The sequence below is a fragment of the Coloeus monedula genome, assembly GCF_965178545.1.
Source record: "Coloeus monedula genome assembly, chromosome: 5".
NCBI lineage: Eukaryota > Metazoa > Chordata > Aves > Passeriformes > Corvidae > Coloeus > Coloeus monedula.
The window spans coordinates 31,039,236-31,057,784 of NC_138785.1; the positions used below are offsets into that span (position 1 = coordinate 31,039,236).

The 18,549-nt window shown below is 41.8% G+C and overlaps 2 protein-coding genes across 3 annotated transcripts; both read left to right on the forward strand.

The window, feature by feature from the left end:
• Positions 1-930: 930 nt before the first annotated feature.
• Positions 931-6,570, forward strand: PLA2G12A (phospholipase A2 group XIIA). Its single transcript, XM_082282416.1, has 4 exons — positions 931-1,255; positions 2,911-2,987; positions 3,847-4,012; positions 5,065-6,570. The coding sequence occupies exons 1-4, from the start codon at positions 1,033-1,035 to the stop codon at positions 5,181-5,183; spliced, it is 585 nt and encodes a 194-aa protein (XP_082138542.1). The 5' UTR covers positions 931-1,032; the 3' UTR covers positions 5,184-6,570.
• A 2,454-nt stretch (positions 6,571-9,024) lies between these two features.
• On the forward strand, positions 9,025-17,110 carry CASP6 (caspase 6; the record flags this gene model as incomplete). 2 transcript variants are annotated; one of them, XM_082282698.1, is made up of 8 exons in its annotated part: positions 9,025-9,055; positions 10,135-10,176; positions 10,955-10,997; positions 12,643-12,792; positions 13,228-13,304; positions 13,739-13,914; positions 16,104-16,260; positions 16,872-17,110. In XM_082282698.1, the coding sequence occupies 8 exons, from the start codon at positions 9,025-9,027 to the stop codon at positions 17,108-17,110; spliced, it is 915 nt and encodes a 304-aa protein (XP_082138824.1). The 2 variants fall into 2 exon arrangements, with proteins under 2 accessions (XP_082138824.1, XP_082138823.1); XM_082282697.1 differs by having other exon boundaries at positions 12,646-12,792.
• Positions 17,111-18,549: the final 1,439 nt, after the last annotated feature.

Here is an 18,549-nt window from a genome sequence, read left to right on the forward strand (position 1 = left end):
GCTTCTCTGGACACCCCCCCCCCCCCCCCCCCCCCCCCCCCATCAACAAGGTTTCCTGTTTAGGAAAGCATTTAAGTATATTGCTACACAGAAATTATTTTGCTGAATTAGGGTCTTGGTAAAGAAATCCTAAATAGGAAAAAGCTGAACAGGTGTACAAAGAGCCCCCTCTTTTGTTTGACTTAATTTTTCTCTGAAGAACTATTTCCACCGATTTCTTCAGTTAACTACACATAATATTAAATACTGAGACTGCAAATAAAAAACCCCCAACACAGTAGAATATGTATCTTTATGCTCTGTCTGATCTGAAAGTCTCTTGGTTCTCCTTCCATTTCCTGTTCTTCTTTACATGTTACTTTTGACCTGAAGCCAAGTATTGCTTTTTTCTGAGGAATTCTACACAACATCAATCAGAGTTTTCATTACAAAATTAAAACAATTTTCACGTTCTTCCACTTCAGCTCATCTGTGATGCATCTAGCATTTAAATATACATTTTTTTTAAAATCTCAAAACCAAACACGATATTTACCAAGCAAGTTCATTTTGGTCTGATTTTTCTTTTGAACAAATCAAGACGGGACTTTTACCGTTTAATACATACACTTTCATTTTGCTCTGTTTTGCAACCTCGCCTTGCACTTCTGACGATGTCATGAGAACCACTCACACGTGTAAACATGACCGGGTCAGTTTCCTTCCCACCGAACATCATCACGAAATTCGGTACCTCCCGGGGCCCTGCTCAGCCAGCGCCAAGGTGCCAAGGTACAAGGGCAGGCCCCGCTTGCCCAGGTTTGGAAGGCCCCGCACGGCAGAGCGGACACGGCAGAGCGGACACGGCAGAGCGGACACGGTGCGCTCCGCAGCGCTGCCATCGGGCGGGCGGCCGGGCAGGCCCCACCCGGCGGGGCGGGCGCACGGGCGGGGCCGCGGGGACCATGGCGGCGGTGGTGGCAGCGGGACGGGCCGGCCGGGCGGCGGAGGAGGAGAAGAAGAAGAAGGAGGAGGCTGCTTAGCGGGCTCGGCATGGCCCGCGGCCGGCTGTCGCTGCTGCCCCCGCTGCTGCTGCTGCTGGTCGCGGCCTGCGCCTGGCGGCCGGCGCGGGGCCAGGAGGCGCCGCAGACCCCGGACTGGCGGATGACGCTGAAGACGATCCGCAATGGCGTGCACAAGATCGACATGTACCTGAACGCCGCCCTCGACCTGCTGGGCGGCGAGGACGGGCTCTGCCAGTACAAGTGCAGCGACGGTGAGCGGGGCTGGCGGCGCGACCCTTGTCCCGGGCAGGGCGGCCGGGGCTGCGCTCCCGCCGCGGCCCAGCGCCGCTGCCGGGGCAAACCTCGCTATCGAGTTCTTGGCGGTGTACGTAATTGTAAATACATGTGTGAGCCTCGGCAAGAAAGCTCCTGTACGTGTATGTGTGTTTAAATACGTGTATAACGTGTACGGAGCATGCATACACGTAAGCAGTTCTCCTGACGTGACTTTTAAATAGCTCCTTTTAAACGTCTCCAAGACGTTTGTCTTGAAGAAAGGCGTATTACTGTCAAACATATAGCTGATGCGTACGGGGAAAAACCCTGGAGTGGGAAGAATTGCTTCCTTCCAGCTGGTTATTTACGAGCACGCCCGAGCATTTCGGTTTGGGACAGAAAAGCTTAAATCTGAGCCATGGAATATGTTGTTCCAAAGTCACGCTTGAGTAACTGGTTTTAATGGCAGCCGCGGTTGCCAGTGCAAGGACTGTGTCCTGCTATTTGTAAATCCTACTGCTACCAGCAGAGGACATCTGTGCTTCTTGCCTGCGTTTCAGCTGCCTGGTTTACCTGAGCAATAATTGAGGCAGCTCAAGTTGGCATGACCCGGTAGATGATGATGGTTATTACTATTATCATCATCATCATTATTATATTAGACTATTATTGTTAGGAGAAGCCTGCTTGAGCAAGCCGTTTGGACCAGATGATTCACTGTAGTGCCTTCCAACCTGTCCTCTTCTGTGATCACCTCCCCTACCATGCCCATCCTGGGTGCCAGGGCAGGCAATGCTCCAGAAAGGGGATTTCTTTCCAGGCTTTTCACTGGCGCTTCAAGAGCACTCCAAAATGGGAGGCTCCCATAGCCTGTCATGGTGGAACCATGTCACACCCAGTTTACGCTGTTGGATTATTTGTTAAAGTGAGTCTGATGGTGACACCCTGGCTTGGCTCCACAACAGTGGCCAGGACACTGTGACATTTACACTCTGTACTAGAATACGCATCTTTCAAATGTGGGGTTTTTTAAATTCTCCATTACTTTTAATTGTGGACTCATTTGTTTCCAATACTGAAATGAGCTGGAGGGTCGTTTTTGAAATTAACTCCACAGTCTTCCTTAACTTGGGATGCAGAATTCCTTGGCTTGGTGCACTAGCGAGTGTTAAGGGAGATGTGAGTTTAGCAGTCTCTACTAATTTAAATTCTATTAATGCTACAGCTGTAGAAATAAAAATTATGTTTCATTCCAGTTAAGATAAAAAAATCAGAGAACTACTGTTGATTGCATATAAAGCATAGAAGTATTAATGAACTTACACTAAAGTACTCTGTTAATATACTCGTACATATTGCATACTTAACCAACACGTCAATTTTAGTAATTCCTTTTTTTTTTTTTAAACTTGGGAAGCAAACATTGACACTTGCTCAGGTGTCTTGTCCCTCTTTCTAAAAAAAATTACTTAGTACCCCTAAGTTGTAATTTGGAAAGAATTGTTGATAAGTGCATGCCTGAATATATTTGAAGTTAAAACTGTAACTGATACTATCTTGAGCCAAACAAATGTCTGTGGTGAGTTTTAAAACTACTAAAATCCTGTGCAAAAAAATACCTATTTGAGACACGATAAATTACCTTTTTCAGGATCAAGGCCTGTACCTCGCTATGGATATAAACCATCACCACCAAATGGCTGTGGATCCCCTCTGTTTGGAGTTCAGGTATTTCCATTGTGGGGCTTCTTTGTGCATCTTCCATACATCAGCTTTCCTCAGTGTAGATGATTTTTTCCATCGCCCCCTTCTGACACAGATCCATATGCAAGGTCCCTGTTCTTATCAGCTCCTAACACATGCTCTGGTAACAACATACAGGAAGTGTTAGTATTGTAAAAGAACACAGCATAAACATTTTCAAATATTACAAGCATGAAATGTAATGTTGGTGATTAATTTCTTGGGTTTTGAGTGGTTGGTTTCATATTTTGTTTGCACAGTCTTGAAAGCATTGAGTAACCACAGCTGTGGCCCTGTAAGAGTGGAGGGTTTGGCTCTGACTCTTGCTGTCCTTACTGACACTAACCCATTTTCCTTAATGCTAGAAAGAAAAGATGAGTTAGCTTGTTGTCCTTCAGCTTTGGGACTTTCTCTTTTTCCCCCCACTCTGCCCATCCACCACCTCAGAGCATAAACTGGGGCTGGGCAAGAGATTGGGAGAGGCTAGGGCAGCAGACCCACACCGAACAGAGGGGTATTCTGTAGTACATAGTGGTGCTCAGCAATAAAAACTGGAGCAGTGGGAGAAGGTGGGGAGGGGGTGGTGGTAGAGCTGTGTATGACTTCCAGGTGGCTGTTGGTCAGAGACTGGCTTAGTGTCCCCTCTGCTTGTGAGATGTGGTGGATGCTTTTTACACTGCTTATTTTGGGACCTTTTTTTCGTCTTTTATTCATCTATTAAACTGTCTTTATCTCAACCCATCACATTAGTTTTTGATTTCTAACTGTTACAGTCTGTCCATAGGTTATATTTTTCCTTAACTGGAATACCAACGGAGTGTGTGTCTGTGTGTTTTCTTCACAGTTTGACATCGGTATCCCTTCAATGACAAGGTGCTGCAATCACCACGACAGATGCTATGATACTTGTGGCAATAAAAAAAATGATTGTGATGAGCAGTTTCAGACCTGCCTCTCAAAAATTTGCAGAGATGTGCAGAAAACGCTTGGAATCTCAGAGAGTGTCCAGGGTAACTGTGAAAAAGCCTTTATTTTTTTTCAGTTTCAACCCAAGCTTAACTTGGCAAAGAATCTTAGTGCAGTGCAGCAAGGCCACATTTTCATAAGCTGATGAAAGGTGCTTTGTTCTGTCCCTCTGCTATGCAGCCCACATACTTGTACAGCAGAGCAGTGACACAGCATAGGAAAATGATCAGGGTTAAAACCAACTTTGAGTTAAGGTTAATTTTAACTTTAGGGGAAAAAATAATGCTGTCCATCTGGGAGTATGAATATGGGAATACAGCTGGATCAAAATGCATGTATAATTCTTGCATTTACTGTAACATAGCTGTAATATGACTGTTCTGCTGGGTGATTCCTAAATATCTACTATGTGATTGCTAGTAAACTGTAGGAAAACACAGAATCTTTTCCTGTTATGAAATAAGATATTAATATACTGTCATAGTGGAAGTAGTTAATGCTGTCCCCTAGTGAATAAATGTTAGGTTTCTTAGTAACAGGCCATATGATATTCCTTCTGGTCATTGGCCTGCATCTGATGGATACATGACATAACCACTTTTTAACTTGGCAATGTCACTTTCACAGTAAATACTCCCACTGAGAGCAGTTAAGTTTTTACAACAACCCTGTGTTTGAACTTTTCCAATTTATTTAACTGTAAATAAATCATTGTATTGGTCTTTAGTGTCAGAACTGGTGAATATTTGTTCAGTTCTGTTGAGCTGATGTTAAAGATAGCAACTTCTGCATAAACTGGGATGCAAAGAGCGAGGAGATAAACCAGTTCTTTGATCTTTCCGAGACTCAGTATGTTTTTAACAGAGGTAACGTTCCACATGCAATGAATTTGCATTTTGTTTGGCATATAAAAAAATCTTTACTCAAAACTTAAATGACTCTCTGTTGGTTCAGTCTTTCATTTGACAATATATTTGCTATGCCCAGAGAAGATTGCTCCTTCCTTAGAATCATTCTCAGTTTGCCAGAGTTTTCTCTTGTTAGTTTCATATTCCACTCAAAGAGTACTTTTAACTGAACTCTTCTTTGCTTGCAGCTTGTGAATCAACTGTTCAGCTGCTGTTTGATGCAGTTATCCATTTAGGATGCAAACCCTACCTGGATAGCCAGAGAGCTGCCTGTATGTGTCATTATGAGGGCAAGACAGATCTCTGAAAGAAGACACTGAGATCTCACCATGTAGAATAAAGCTAAAGATTCAGCTGAAAAGAAGCAAAGCTTTGGTTACAAACCTTTATGCTTTTCAGACAGTAATACATTAAACACTGACATGAATTTACTGATTTGAAGATCACTACAATATTCATGTAAAAAAGAAACAAGTCGTCCTTCTCTCCATTTTATGCCAGAAGCTTGGGAACTGAAATTGCTTTCCTTTGGTGTATATCCACCTAGGGCATGCTGTTGTAAAACACTGCTGCCCTTTTAATCTTCCCAAGAAAACTCCATAGTGGGGACATCAGAGGCACCGAAGAGTTACATTGAATTCTCAGGTGATTTTTAATACAGGTCAGATTTTAGGTTTACTGGCAGTTGAAGCGTCTGATGGGTTCAGCAGGAAAGAGTGCGTTGTGTGTACCAATATGACATCTCACACAGCCTGTCCTTGCATGTTCCTGCTGCAATTGCCTTCAGTTCTCTCCAATGTATGTGGTCTGGCAGGTTTGTTGTTAAAAAAAGAAGGAAAATACCCCAAGCCCATGTACGTGCACTACATATTTCTACCTGATTCTATATCAATGCCTTACTTCTGCAGCACTTTTCAGATCAAGTACGTTGATCCTTTTAAGGGCTGTCCAGTAAAATGAACAGTTTGCAGCATAAGGATACAGTTTTGATTTGAGAAAATGGTGAAATGTAGTTTCTGTGTTATTTTTAAAAAGTTCATCAAATGTCTATTTTTGAATAGAACATTTTGTGTTGTGTATTATACGCACGGAAAGGATATATGTACAAATATGTTGATTTATATTTCTGTTGTGGCACAACTTGGCTACTGTATTCATCTTTGCTCTCATTTAGTCTGTTCTGATGAAAACTAAAAGCAAGTTCCACAGTTAAGATCAGTATGTCCAACAAACTTCTTTATTTAAGATGCCCTCTGTGAGGCTGATGGATATGTGAGCCTGTACTTCTGTCACCTGTTCCCTCTCTGACTTCTCTAGCTAAAATCATCTGATGTCTGAATTATCTGGGGTTTTCTCTCTGTACTCAGCTTTCATTGCTTATCTACAGGTGTCAGTCAGTCAGTTAACTTCTGCATTAGGTCCTCTGTTAGAAAGATAATGTTTGCTTTTGTTAAAAAGCAATTCTGCTTTACATATGTACAGGAGAGGAATGAAAATTAAAATATTGCATCTGTGAACAGGTAATAGAAACTAAATGCATAAAATTCACTGGACTCATGGACTATAATGTGATATAATTTTGTGTGTTTTTTTCTTTGCCAGTTGTGTTTTTGGTTTGTTTGTCACTAGAACTTACTGTACATGACAGTGAATGTAAGGGCCTAATAAAAAAAAGTTTCTGCTAAAGTTCCTTAGTCATGCTTCAAGGTTTCTTATTTGTGGATATGAAATAGCACTACAAGAGAAGTATTACTGTAAAGCTTTACAAAACTTTGCTAGATTAACGTGTAGTTCCCCTAAATTTGGTGACATTCATTTTCTACCACAGAATTGAAACAATTCTGAATTACCCTGGAATTCCATGGTTGTAACCCTAAAAATCTTTTTTAAGTTTAAAGCATGGAACGGTAATGGCATTGTTTGTTTAAAATGACAAAAGTACCACAATGAGTCCAAACCACTATAATTCAACTAGATGGCTTGTTGAGTTGGGTACAAGTGGGCTTAAACTAGGTGCTTAAATGAATGCATGTCCTAGGTTTGGATGGGAGAGAGTTAATTTTCTTCCTAAGTAGCTGGTGCACTGCTGTGTTTTGGATGTAGTTGAGAATAATGTTGGTAACACACTGATGATTTAGTTGTTGCTGAGCAGGGCTTACCTTAAATCTGGGACTTCTCAGTTTCCTGTATTCTGCCAGTGAGGAGGTGCACAAGAAGCTGGAAGGAAGCATGGCCAGGACAGCTGACCCAAACTGCCCAGATGAATAGTTCACACCATACAGCATCATGCCCAGTATATAAATAGGGGGCAGTTTATATCCTTGTCAGCCAGGAGGCACCAACCACTGCTTGTGGACTGGACAGGGGGTGGTGAACAACTGTACTGTGTGTCACTCATCTTGTATATTCTTTTGTTACTATTTTCACCTCCTTTTCTGTCCCGTTAAACTGTCTTTACCTTTTTTTCTGATTTTCTCCCCCCATCCCACTGGGAGGAGTGAGTAAACAGCTCTGTGGTGTTTAGCTTCATGCTGGATTAAAGCATAGCAATACTATATATAGTGGCTCATTAAACTCAACACCGCATGTTTTTGTGTTCGGTAATACTGTACAGCGGTGTGTCCACAATCAAACTTCCTTCTTCAGACTGCAGTTCTGATCCATCCATAATGCTTTTTTCCAAAAAATACCTACCTCCCGGGGAGCCACTGTAACAATCTGAAAGTGTTTCTAAACGTATAGGCATGTCTCACAAAAAGCCTTTCATATATTACAATGAGCTGGAAACGCTCACCAGCCCAGCGCTACCTGAGGCTGCACACACTGCGATCAAGTTACACACTGTGACTCATCTGAACACAGCGGCTGAGTCTGCTCTTAGCCTACAGCAAAACAAAGCAGAAAAAATGTCTGTCTTACGAGGATCCAAGCGAACTGTTGGACTGAGGAACACGGCAGAGTCCTAGATTTTGGTTCTACAGCTGCTCCTTCACACAGGAGTCTTGCTGCCAGTGGGTTCACGGGCAGCTCTAGCGTGAGCTGTGAGAGCTGGGGTTTGCAGTTGCAGAAAAAGGAATCTGTTTTATAGAAGTCTGAATGTCACCCAGTATAAGATGCAAAACTTGTGATAGTGTCATGTTGTAACTAAAGTATGCACAAAGACAATTGAAGCAAAGTTTTATCTTGATCCAGTTGCCTACTGGCAGTCTGAGGGTAACAAGTCTGAACAAGGGAAAAACAAGCAAAGGTAATTAACAATACCCATGACTCCTTTAACCAAAGGGAGACATCTGGTCTAAAATCTTCACCCATGCAAGAAGCCTGTGTAAGACCAGACTGGGTAAAAATGCCCATAATTCCACTCTAAATATGCTTCTTTTTGTGCTTGTAAGCGCACATTCATATCTGAGTTTATCTCTCTAAAAGTAGGCTGGTTAGAAAATTCAGATCCCTCTAGCGTACAATCTGTAAAGCTCTTATACAGAAGAACGGATTTTTGTCATTGGCTTTGGTTTAGAAACTTGTTTGTTACGCAATTGACCAGTGACCGGTAAGTGCCGCGTTATTCCCGGCTGGGAATAGCAGCCCTCGTTAAGATACCTGGGCACTCTCTCCAATACCTTGTCACTCGCCTCACAGTTCTGAAATCATCAGGGAGAACTGACGCGAGAAGCTGCAGAATGATCCACGCATCCAAACCTCTCAAGGGTTGTGTGGTGCCCGAATGAAAACGCATTTTAAGGAACAGGACAGGAAACAGTATGTGCCTGTAATGGAAATTTCAGTGCCGTTTTAAAAAATTTCAGCTAAGTGAATATGGGAGCCTCTCACCTATTTCAGGACGAGGGTTTTGTGTAAGACGGCGCATTTACTCGACCACAGTCGCTGCAGTACCACCACAGGAGCACAGGTAACACACGGCGCACTTTAACACCTCCCCCCTCGGCTTTCCCGGCTCCGTCCCTCGCCCCGTTCTTGGCAGAGGCGGCCGCCGGCGGAGCAAAGGGCGACAAGCGCCCGCCCCCGGCTGAGGGGGCGGGCCGACCCCGGGAAGGCACGGCAGAGGAAGAGAGGGGAAGGCTCGGCGCGGCACGGCTCGGTCTGTCTCGGTCTGTCTCGGTGTGCAGCCGGTGCCTCGGTCCGCGGCGATGTCGGGCTCGGAGCGGCGGCCGCGGGCGGGTGCGTGTGCGGAGGGGACGCGGCGGGGAAGGGCGGGGGCGCGCCGCTGGCTGGGCTCCTGCCGGAGCCAGCGCGGAGCAGGAGCGGGATGGGGAATGTCTGCGAGGGGCCGTGGGCACAGGGGCCGCCCACCCGAAGCGCCCGAGCTTCCCGCAGAGTGGGAGCGCTGCCCGGAGAGCGCTGCCGGGGCTCGGGGGCAGCCGGACCCTTGCCTCCTTCCTTCCTTCCTTCCTTCCGGAGAAGGTGCGAGGCGAAGGATTGCGGCGGCCGACGAGGAAGTGGATTTGCACCTAAATCCAGCACACCCTGCCCAGGGGAAAATCCCTCCGCAACGCCTGGCACGGCCGCGGGACACGGAAGTGGGGAAGGTCCCCGGCGGGTAACAGGAGGGCAGGAGGAGTCAGGGCAGCAGAACTGAGCTGGGTTTCCGGAGATGCAGCTAAGTTTAAAGGGACTTTTTTGAGTGCCGTTGTGTTTTTTAAGTGTCTTGCCCTTTGGTGGTAGACCTGTTGAGCCTGAAACGTATCCAAGGAAAGATGCTGTGAGATTCCAGAGTAACCTAGTGCATACCTGATTTTTGATTCGTCTGAAGCAATCCAACTTCACGAAACTAAAGACAAGTAGTCCCGTTGGTCTCAATCAGATTTTAGAACAAGCCTGTGCCTGTGTAAGACAAGCAGAAAACTTTTCATAAATCGTAACAATTCAAATAGTGTTTACCTGAATGAAGCTGCGATATGAGAGTGGCAATGAAAAGCTGAAGACTAGGAAGTGACTAAACAGGATTAAATTAACAGGAAAATCATCTTTTCCTAGTTTTCTCTGCCCCAGGAATTCTATTCCTACTGTGTCTATATGACAGTATTTTCCATCTTAAAGTTTGGTGACTATAAAATTTTACAATCTCTTTTTTGGGGGGGGTGGATTGCAAGAACTTTTGTCCTCTATCAATACATAGCTATGTTAGTTTTGCAAAAAGCATTACTAACATGTGAAAAATAGATGTGAAAAGCTAGCATTGTATGTGCAAAGTAGTTTGTAAAATACATGTACATGTGACTTTTCTCTTATAATTGCAGGCCAGGTCCAGCTGGATAGCAGACCTATATTACCCACCACAGGTACAGTGCCATATATAGTTCTCATAATGTGGTAGTTAGTCTTTACCAGTAGTAGTAGTTATTTAATAACCACTAGTAGTAATTATTTAATAGCCCATTGAGATGTTTAAGTGAAAGTAACCAGTGTTTTGGCCTAACCATTTGCTAGTCTGTAGTTAAGCACATTCCCAAGATGTGCACATTCCTTGTTGTTCCCACATTGTTACTTTTAAGTCCATTCTGTTACTGGAGGTACTTAATGTCTGTATAGTTCAGCAGAAGAGAAGGTTTAAATCTTGCATCTTCTCAGTTGTCAATAGCTGTTACACTACCTGCTGTGACTCATGTGCTGCATCCAACCTCAATGAGAATGCTCAGCTTTGTATTAGCAGCATTACTGAAATAAAAGAAACACCAGTGTATTTTTAAATTATGTAAAATTCTAACTGTTGAGTTAGAGTCTCTTCAAAAAAATACAGCCAGCTAGTTAGTTATATAAAATCATGATCTCTGAATATGTTTATATAGGTACAGATACACAGACACATAGAAAATCCGCATGTCTTGACCACCTAAAAATCGACTGTTGGAGTCAGAACTTCCAGAACAAACTCCAAAAGCTGTGGGTGCAGGCAAATGCTAATGAGGCTGTTTAACTGCATGCCTACTTACCTGATGTGTGAATGAGCTTTTGGTTCACATTAACAGCTAAAGTTTAAGGCTGGATGCATAAGGTCAAGTTGGGGTTTTTTTTAAGAATGATTTTGTGGCTGAATCACTTTTTGATCTCTCTTAACAGATGGAAATGAGAACATCACAGAAGCAGATGCATTCGATATAAGGTAAAGTTCTGGTGGCAGTGACAGACATGTCCCCAGGGACTGAGGTCAGTGCAGGGTTTTCTGATTTTTGTTAAGAATTTAACAGAATTACTCAATTGAACTCCATCCACTTACAAAACATGTTTCTAGTTTTAGCTACACCAGATGCAGAAGCACCCTTATTGGGAAGGCATGTGGAAGGGACTATTAGGAGTTCTCTTTTTAATTTAGGCACTGTGAGAGACCATCACAATCTGAGGAGCCACTGGACAGACTAAGTAGTAGACTGTAGCACAGGAATGTATTCCTCTGGAAGGAGGGGCAATGGACCACAGAATAGTGATTCCATGAAAGCCCTGAAAACAGTAAACTACCTGCCCTGATAACTTTGTTTGCTTCATCCATACAGCTGAATAGAGAAATAACTATTGAGGGAATCATCCTTTCATGGTCATTCACAGGATCCAGGGACCTAACTCTCCAAAATCCCTACGAGCCATGCACCTAGCCAAATCCTAAGGAAGGGAAATTCCCAAAATCTGAAAATTGTTCATAATTACATGGCTAAAATTTATAATTTTTCCATTTGATCATGTTAGGTACTCATATTGGGAAGAATGTGATAAGGCACCCACCTTCTCTTATTGGTTATCCAGCCAATGTTGTAGAACCTCCCCAACTTTGAACAGTCATCCTGAATTCCTGTTCTCTGTCTGAATTCTTATGTAGACATTACATAAAGATGTTTCATTAAGGGGATTCTCAAAACAAAATGAAGAAGCAGAGGTAGGCTACGGGTAATGATGGTAATTTTGTTGTGAAACAAAAGCATTTGCTGATGAATTCTGATCTTGAACATCTGCAGGCAAAGATTCTAAGTTACTTTCTCCAATAATTGCACCAAACCTGAATATTCCATAGCATTAAATAAAACCTTAATATAGCAAAAATGACAGCTCTGACTAGAGCCAGTCCTAGGGCAGTGTGACCTGGACTGTCATTCCATGTACCTGGAACTCTCAACTTGTCTATTGCCCATGCTGTTGCCACCAGTGTTTTAGTTTCTGTTTTCTGCACTGCAGAAAGATGGTCTGCTTTATTTTTCCAGTTCCAGCCATGGCAACACTTTGGATCCAAGTGTTGGCATGACTGTGGGTCCAAGTCCAGAGTGTGCTGTCACACATTCCTATGTTGTGTTTTGCTCATAAACCAATAAAATTGCAAGGTATTCTATGTGTTTGCTGCCATGATAAAGTCCTCTGCTTAGAAGTTAGGAAGGTCATTTATTCTGTCCTTAAGAAGACCTCTGTCCTTCAGCTTTAGGATTTTGTGGGCTGGTTGCTAAAAACTTGAACAATTGTATTGTCATAGCTTCCATTTCATTAGGGTATAACATTTGTTCTCCTTTTGCAAGATACACTACACTTAGCACCTCATCCCCAGTTTGTAGTCTATTATTACAAGGCAGCACTTGATTTACTTAGAAGAACTTGAAATAAATCACAGACAACTACAATTCCAATAAGTACATGTGTACTATCCAATTATGTTAATATTTAGCTAAACACATAACATGGTGAATTGGAGCCATGTCTGAAATACACCATTATGTACCTTAACTAATGAAACAGCCTCATTTACCAAGAATGTTTTCCATCTGTGGCAGCAGACAATCACATGACCCTGCAGTGGAATACAAAATGAACCATCAAAGAAGAGGAGTTGCATTAATCTTCAACCATGAGCACTTTTTTTGGAAATTAATGCTGCCAGACAGACGTGGGACTATGGCAGACAGAAACAATCTGAAACGCAGGTAAGAAACTTGGTTGCTCTACTAACCCTTAAAAAAATCTAAACTTTAGAAATCGTGGTCAAGTTAAGGAGTTACCTTCATCTTTTGTTTAAGTAGAGACCAGAAGATTTTGCAGACATAGCACCTATCCTACTTGGGTGAAGAAAGCCGTAATAAAAAAGCTTCAAGGCACGTTTTTTTAGCTCACAGAAACTGCTGGCACAAGTCCTATGATTTCAGTGAGTCCAGAGCTTTCTTTGGACACACTCTTCGAAGTAACTTTAGGTGTTAGACCTGTATTGACACCAGTTTAAATTCGAAATCAACTTTAGTAGTTTTGTTCATAAATAACGCATAAGAATATTAATTCCCCCACAGGCAAAGAAACTGAGTTGGTAGCAATTGATATATAATTTGAGCAAGATTTTTACTAATACTGATCTGTTCTAACAATAGTTTGACAGACCTTGGGTTTGAAGTCAGACTTTTTGATGATCTGAAAGCAGAAGATGTGCAGCAGAAAATTTATGAAGGTAGGAGACTATATATTGGTTATGTCTAAATTATTGCCGCAGAATTCCCAGATATCTTTTCTTCCAATCTCTCTGGTAATCTAACTTAAAATAGATTTCTGTGCACAAGGAATTTAACATCAGAAGAACTTAAAGGTTAGACCAAAGATTATTTTATTGCAGTATAAGTGAAGCTTCTGTGGAGAGAACTAATTAAGTCACTAAAAGCTGAAAAATGGTACATGCAGCTGGGAGAAAGTAATGACATTCATCTTTCTATGGTTAGTGGCCCGTCAGCCAGGTTGAATTCAATGCACCTTGTATGGCTCTATCTGAAAATGGCATCTATTTGAAAAAGGACTGACTGGGGATTAAATTATATGATACAAATGTACAATGTTTTTTAGACCTGAATATGACTGTTTGGCCATCTAAACACCACTTGACTATTTCAGCCTCTATGGATGACCACAGTAATGCTGACTGCTTTGTGTGTGTGTTCCTGAGTCACGGTGTGGATGATCACATTTATGCATATGATGACAAAATCAAAATTCAGACAATCACAGACATGTTCAGAGGAGACAAGTGCCAGAGTTTGGTAGGAAAACCAAAGATATTTATCCTTCAGGTAAGATGTCAGTTTCTGAATTCAGTGGAGTTAACATTGACCCGTGTCTTCCTGCAATAGAGATGTCAGTTCTCCTGATGCAGTCTTTCCACAAGGCATTTAAGACAAGGATTCTTCTCTTTTTCTTAGAAATGTATACTAATGTATACTAGTGTTAATATTATTATTCTAGCTCTATTTAGTAAGTAATTTTATGAAAAGAAACACAAATTAAGCCCGTCAGATTGACTGTCAGTGTGTATTTAATAGCAGAGAAGGCAGTTACCAGGGCTTTTTTGAGAAAGTTCTGTGCAGCCTCAGCTCAGTTCCTATTGCTCACACTCCACAGCCCTAGGCTAAGCTGATAAGGTATCAAACCTTTGTATCTTCATTGCTTCCTTCCAGGCACGTCCCTTTACTTGCTCTTTAGTGAAGTTGGGTTTTGTGTTTGGGTTTTTTGTTTGTTTGTTTTCTTTTTTTGTGAGCCTTTTTTGTTGGTTGATTTTTGTGGTAGTAGTGATTTCCGTTTGTTGCTGTTGGTTGGTTGGTTTTTTGTCTATGACCTAACTTGGCATCTCTGTAGAATCTAAAGAATCAAATGAAGGCTTTATTGTCTCAGGAGTACTGTTTGTGCTAAGTGGTCATAAAAAGACCATATGTAACATCCTATTTCTTTCCTTAGTTCACAGGAGAATGCAAGTTGGGAGGTACCTCAGGAGGTCTCTGGTCCAGCCTCCTGTTCAAAACAGAGTCACGGGGTCAAACCAGGTCATTCAGGGCTTTATCCTGTCTTTATCCACATTACAATTAGCAAACTCATATATGAACCTGGCCTTCAGCAGATTGTAATGGTAGTAGTTTACAGAGTAATTCTAAGTATTACCTTTTTTTTTTTTTCCAAATGAAAGCTTCCTTAGGGCACAGGGCTGCTGCAAGAAGCAGCATATTGTTAATTCACCTAATTTACCTTTCACTAGGACTCATTCAGATTTCTTTTTTTTTTTAACCTGGTGCCAAAGATTGAAAAATACTTTCATATTTCAATTTTAAGTTCCAAGTAATACTTGGAGACATTTATAATATATACTCATCAAAAAGCTAATTAACTTAGTTCATCAGCTAAGTTCTTTTCCAGCACAATTGGCATAGCATTTACCTCTGGAAATCAGAAGAAACATCAAGATGAAACTTTCTATCACCGTAAAGAATATTCTTTGTGTTTTCTTTTTTTAGTGGTAGTTCTTAAGTAATGCTCCTTTGTATCTTTTAAGTGTGTTCTCACCTTGTTACCCTCCATGTGTAGCCTTTCTGCATCACTGACAATACTGGGATCACTTCTGACTTGTCACAAAAAAATCTCGCTCAACACACACATTTGAGACTGCACTAAGAGCGAAGTGTAGCAGCATGTAATGATGGCTGTGCTTCAGAACAGTAATTCAACACTGTCTTGCCAAAAGGTCCAAGGAAGGCAGTTCCTCCTCTCGACTCAGCACTGGTGAGGCTGCATCTGAAGTATTGTGTCCAGTTCTGAGTTCCTCAGTACAAGAAAAATACAGACTTAGTGGAGTGAGTCCTGCAAAGGGCCACAAAGATGATTAAGGGACTCTGGAGCATGTTTGATACAAGGAGAGGCTGAGAGAGCTGGGACTGCTCAGCTTGGAGGAGATGGCTCAGGGGAATCTTACCAATGTTCTAAACACCTGGTGGGAGGGAGTAAGAGGGACACAGGCTCTTTTCAGTGGTACCCAAGTGACAGGATAAGAGGCAAGAGGAACAAATTAAAACACACAAAATTTCACCTCAACACAAGAAAACACTTTTTTTTTTTTACTGTGACGTTGGTTAAACACTGGAAGAGGTCACCCAGACAGATTGTGAAGTCTCCATCTATGAAGATCCTCAAAAGCTGACTGGACATAGTCTTGGGCAACCTGCTGCTGCTAACACTGCTTGAGTCAGGGGGCTGGACTAGATGACCTTAAGAGATCCCTTCCAGTCTTAGTGATTCTGAGATCACCTTGGAGCTTTCATTTGACTTTGTCCCCAATGTTTTAAGCAATAGAGAAGTAAATATGTCTTTCTGAAGGCAGAGTCATGGTAATGTGGCACACCTAGCTGAACAGAAGTGCCTCTGGTTAGTGTCAGAATTATCATATTAACAGTGAGCTTGGCAGGCGTGCAAGCATAACAATACTTCTCACCACCAGGCCTGTCGAGGTGATAAACATGATGATCCAGTCATTGCTCATGATTCAACAGACAGCAGCAGTGAAGCCCTGGTCAATGAGACAGAAGTGGATGCAGCTGTTGTCTATACTCTGCCTGCTGGTGCGGACTTTATCATGTGCTACTCTGTGGCACAAGGTAAGTTCTAATATTTGACACCTAGTGTCTGATACTTCACTGTAATAACCATGAACACGTCTTCATTTTGCAGTCAGAAAAACAGGAACAGTTCCAGGTCACCTGATTTACATGGCTGATAAGTAGCAACTTGTCTGGGAAAGAACCTTATGTGCTGAAGAAAAAGTGAAATTATCAAGGTGCATTACATTTGTCAAACAGAAGCATTCTCATCAGTCTTGCTGCTGAGCTGCCTCCTGACAGCAAGCATCCCTCTCTTTTCCAGGATTCTGGGGGCTTATAAATTTCCCTGCACTACATGGCTGTTCTCCCCAGTTCCCCCATGTCTGTTGTCCTCAGTCCCATCTGCTCTCTTATGAAGTGGAGATGCAGTCCTGTGTAAGCTACCAATCCCTGAATCAGGTTCCTCTTAGCTGAGCACTACACATGATATCAAAGCCATTTCCCATCTACAATTTCCAGTGAAATTACATAATTGGTAAAGTAAGAATTACACCCATTAGTAATTCCTTACAGATGGTAGCTGGCAAACAGTGACTCTGATACATATTTTTCCAAGAGCTATCACTACTTACATTTGGATGTAATTTTATGTTCTTGTTCTACACTAGGCTACTATTCTCATCGTGACACTGTAAATGGCTCCTGGTACATCCAAGATTTGTGTGAGACACTTAGGAAGCACGGATCTTCCTTGGAGTTCACAGAACTTCTTACTGTTGTTAACAGGAAAGTATCATATCGCAGAGTGGATGTGTGCAAAGATGTTAATGCTCTGGGGAAAAAACAGATTCCTTGTTTTGCCTCAATGTTAACTAAAAAATTGTATTTTCATCCAAAATCTAAGTAGATTATTTAGCAGTGATGACCATTACTATTACTTGCTGCAGAAGTAAAAAACACCATCTTAGTTGAGGAGACTTAATATTCTACAAGATTGTCAACAAAATCACTGGGATCAAACATTACAGTTTGTGTACCTAATAGTTTCTAAAATCTTAAAGCAATTTCAAAGCTAGAATTACACCAGGGAATTAATCTCAGGGAATTTGGGAACAGTTTACTGGTGCAAAACTATTAGAAGGTGCTCAGATTTTATTGAAACTGATGCTCAAGACTACTTTTTCGTAAAAGCTTTTTGCTTGATTGCCATCTAATTATGGTACATTTTACTATTTCCAAAACATTTCTAATGTTCTGTTAGATTAACTTGTCTTGCTCCAAGAGCACAGTTTACAGGGAATATGTTCGTAGATCATCTTTTTAAATTTGTGGACAGCTGTATCCACCTTGCAATTTTTGTGGCTTTATTGGGCTTTTTAGACTTTTCTTTTATTTTCTTGCAACACTAAAAAGGAAATTAATTCCTTGAGTACAATTGTAGCATTAATATAGGATTAATCAAATAGGGTTGATTAATAAAGGGCTTCCTTTTGCTTGGGTATCATTTATGTTTGGGGCACAATTACAGCTTGCTGGTGCTTTGCATCCTCAGGAGAAAAACAGCAGTAGTGAGATGAGACCATGTGCAGCTTGCTTAGGGTGAGCTCGCCTTGTCCATCTCTCTAAAGCTAAAGCTGCTGGACATCTCTAGGCAGCTCTAAAAAATACAACATAGGCAAACCTTCATCCTTCAGGCCTTGGAGTTGAATCAGGTCTCCTCTTGGCCCTGGAGAAGATCAGCCATACCTCTGTCACTGTGTACATAAAAGTGGCAGTGCACGGTCGCCACAGGATTGTTGCTGCTGCAGCATCAGTAATTGCAGTGGTACTGACTTGAAGCAAATATTTCTTTCGTTTTTTGGGGTTTTTTTAAACATTGTTAATTGTTCCTCTGAGGGACAACAGAGAACTCAAACTGAGCAAAGTGTCTTAGTCCACTTTCCTGGGGGAAAAAATAATCGGTTTACTGGTTCTGCTTTAGTTAAGTCTTTCCATATACTATGTTCTGAGTCATAAATGTCTTACCTTACTGTGGCTACTTTTAAACTTTGTATAAATCATGTATGTTTGAATGTTTTGATAAATTCTTTCAATAAAATGCAACAGTGAAACATAAATGATTTTATAGCAAGTTTGAGATACCTGACTTTTCCAGCATTATTTACTAAGAAAGCTTAATTGTCATGCTAATCTAAACTTCACCTGTGGTGTTACACAGAGTCAATGCATAGACTAGAGAAAAGGAAACAGTAATTGCAGGAAAAGAATCCTTACTGCTCCATGCAGAAGTTAATTATCCTGTGAGCTACTGCTGTTACAGTAAATGATACTAAAAAGATGGTCCTT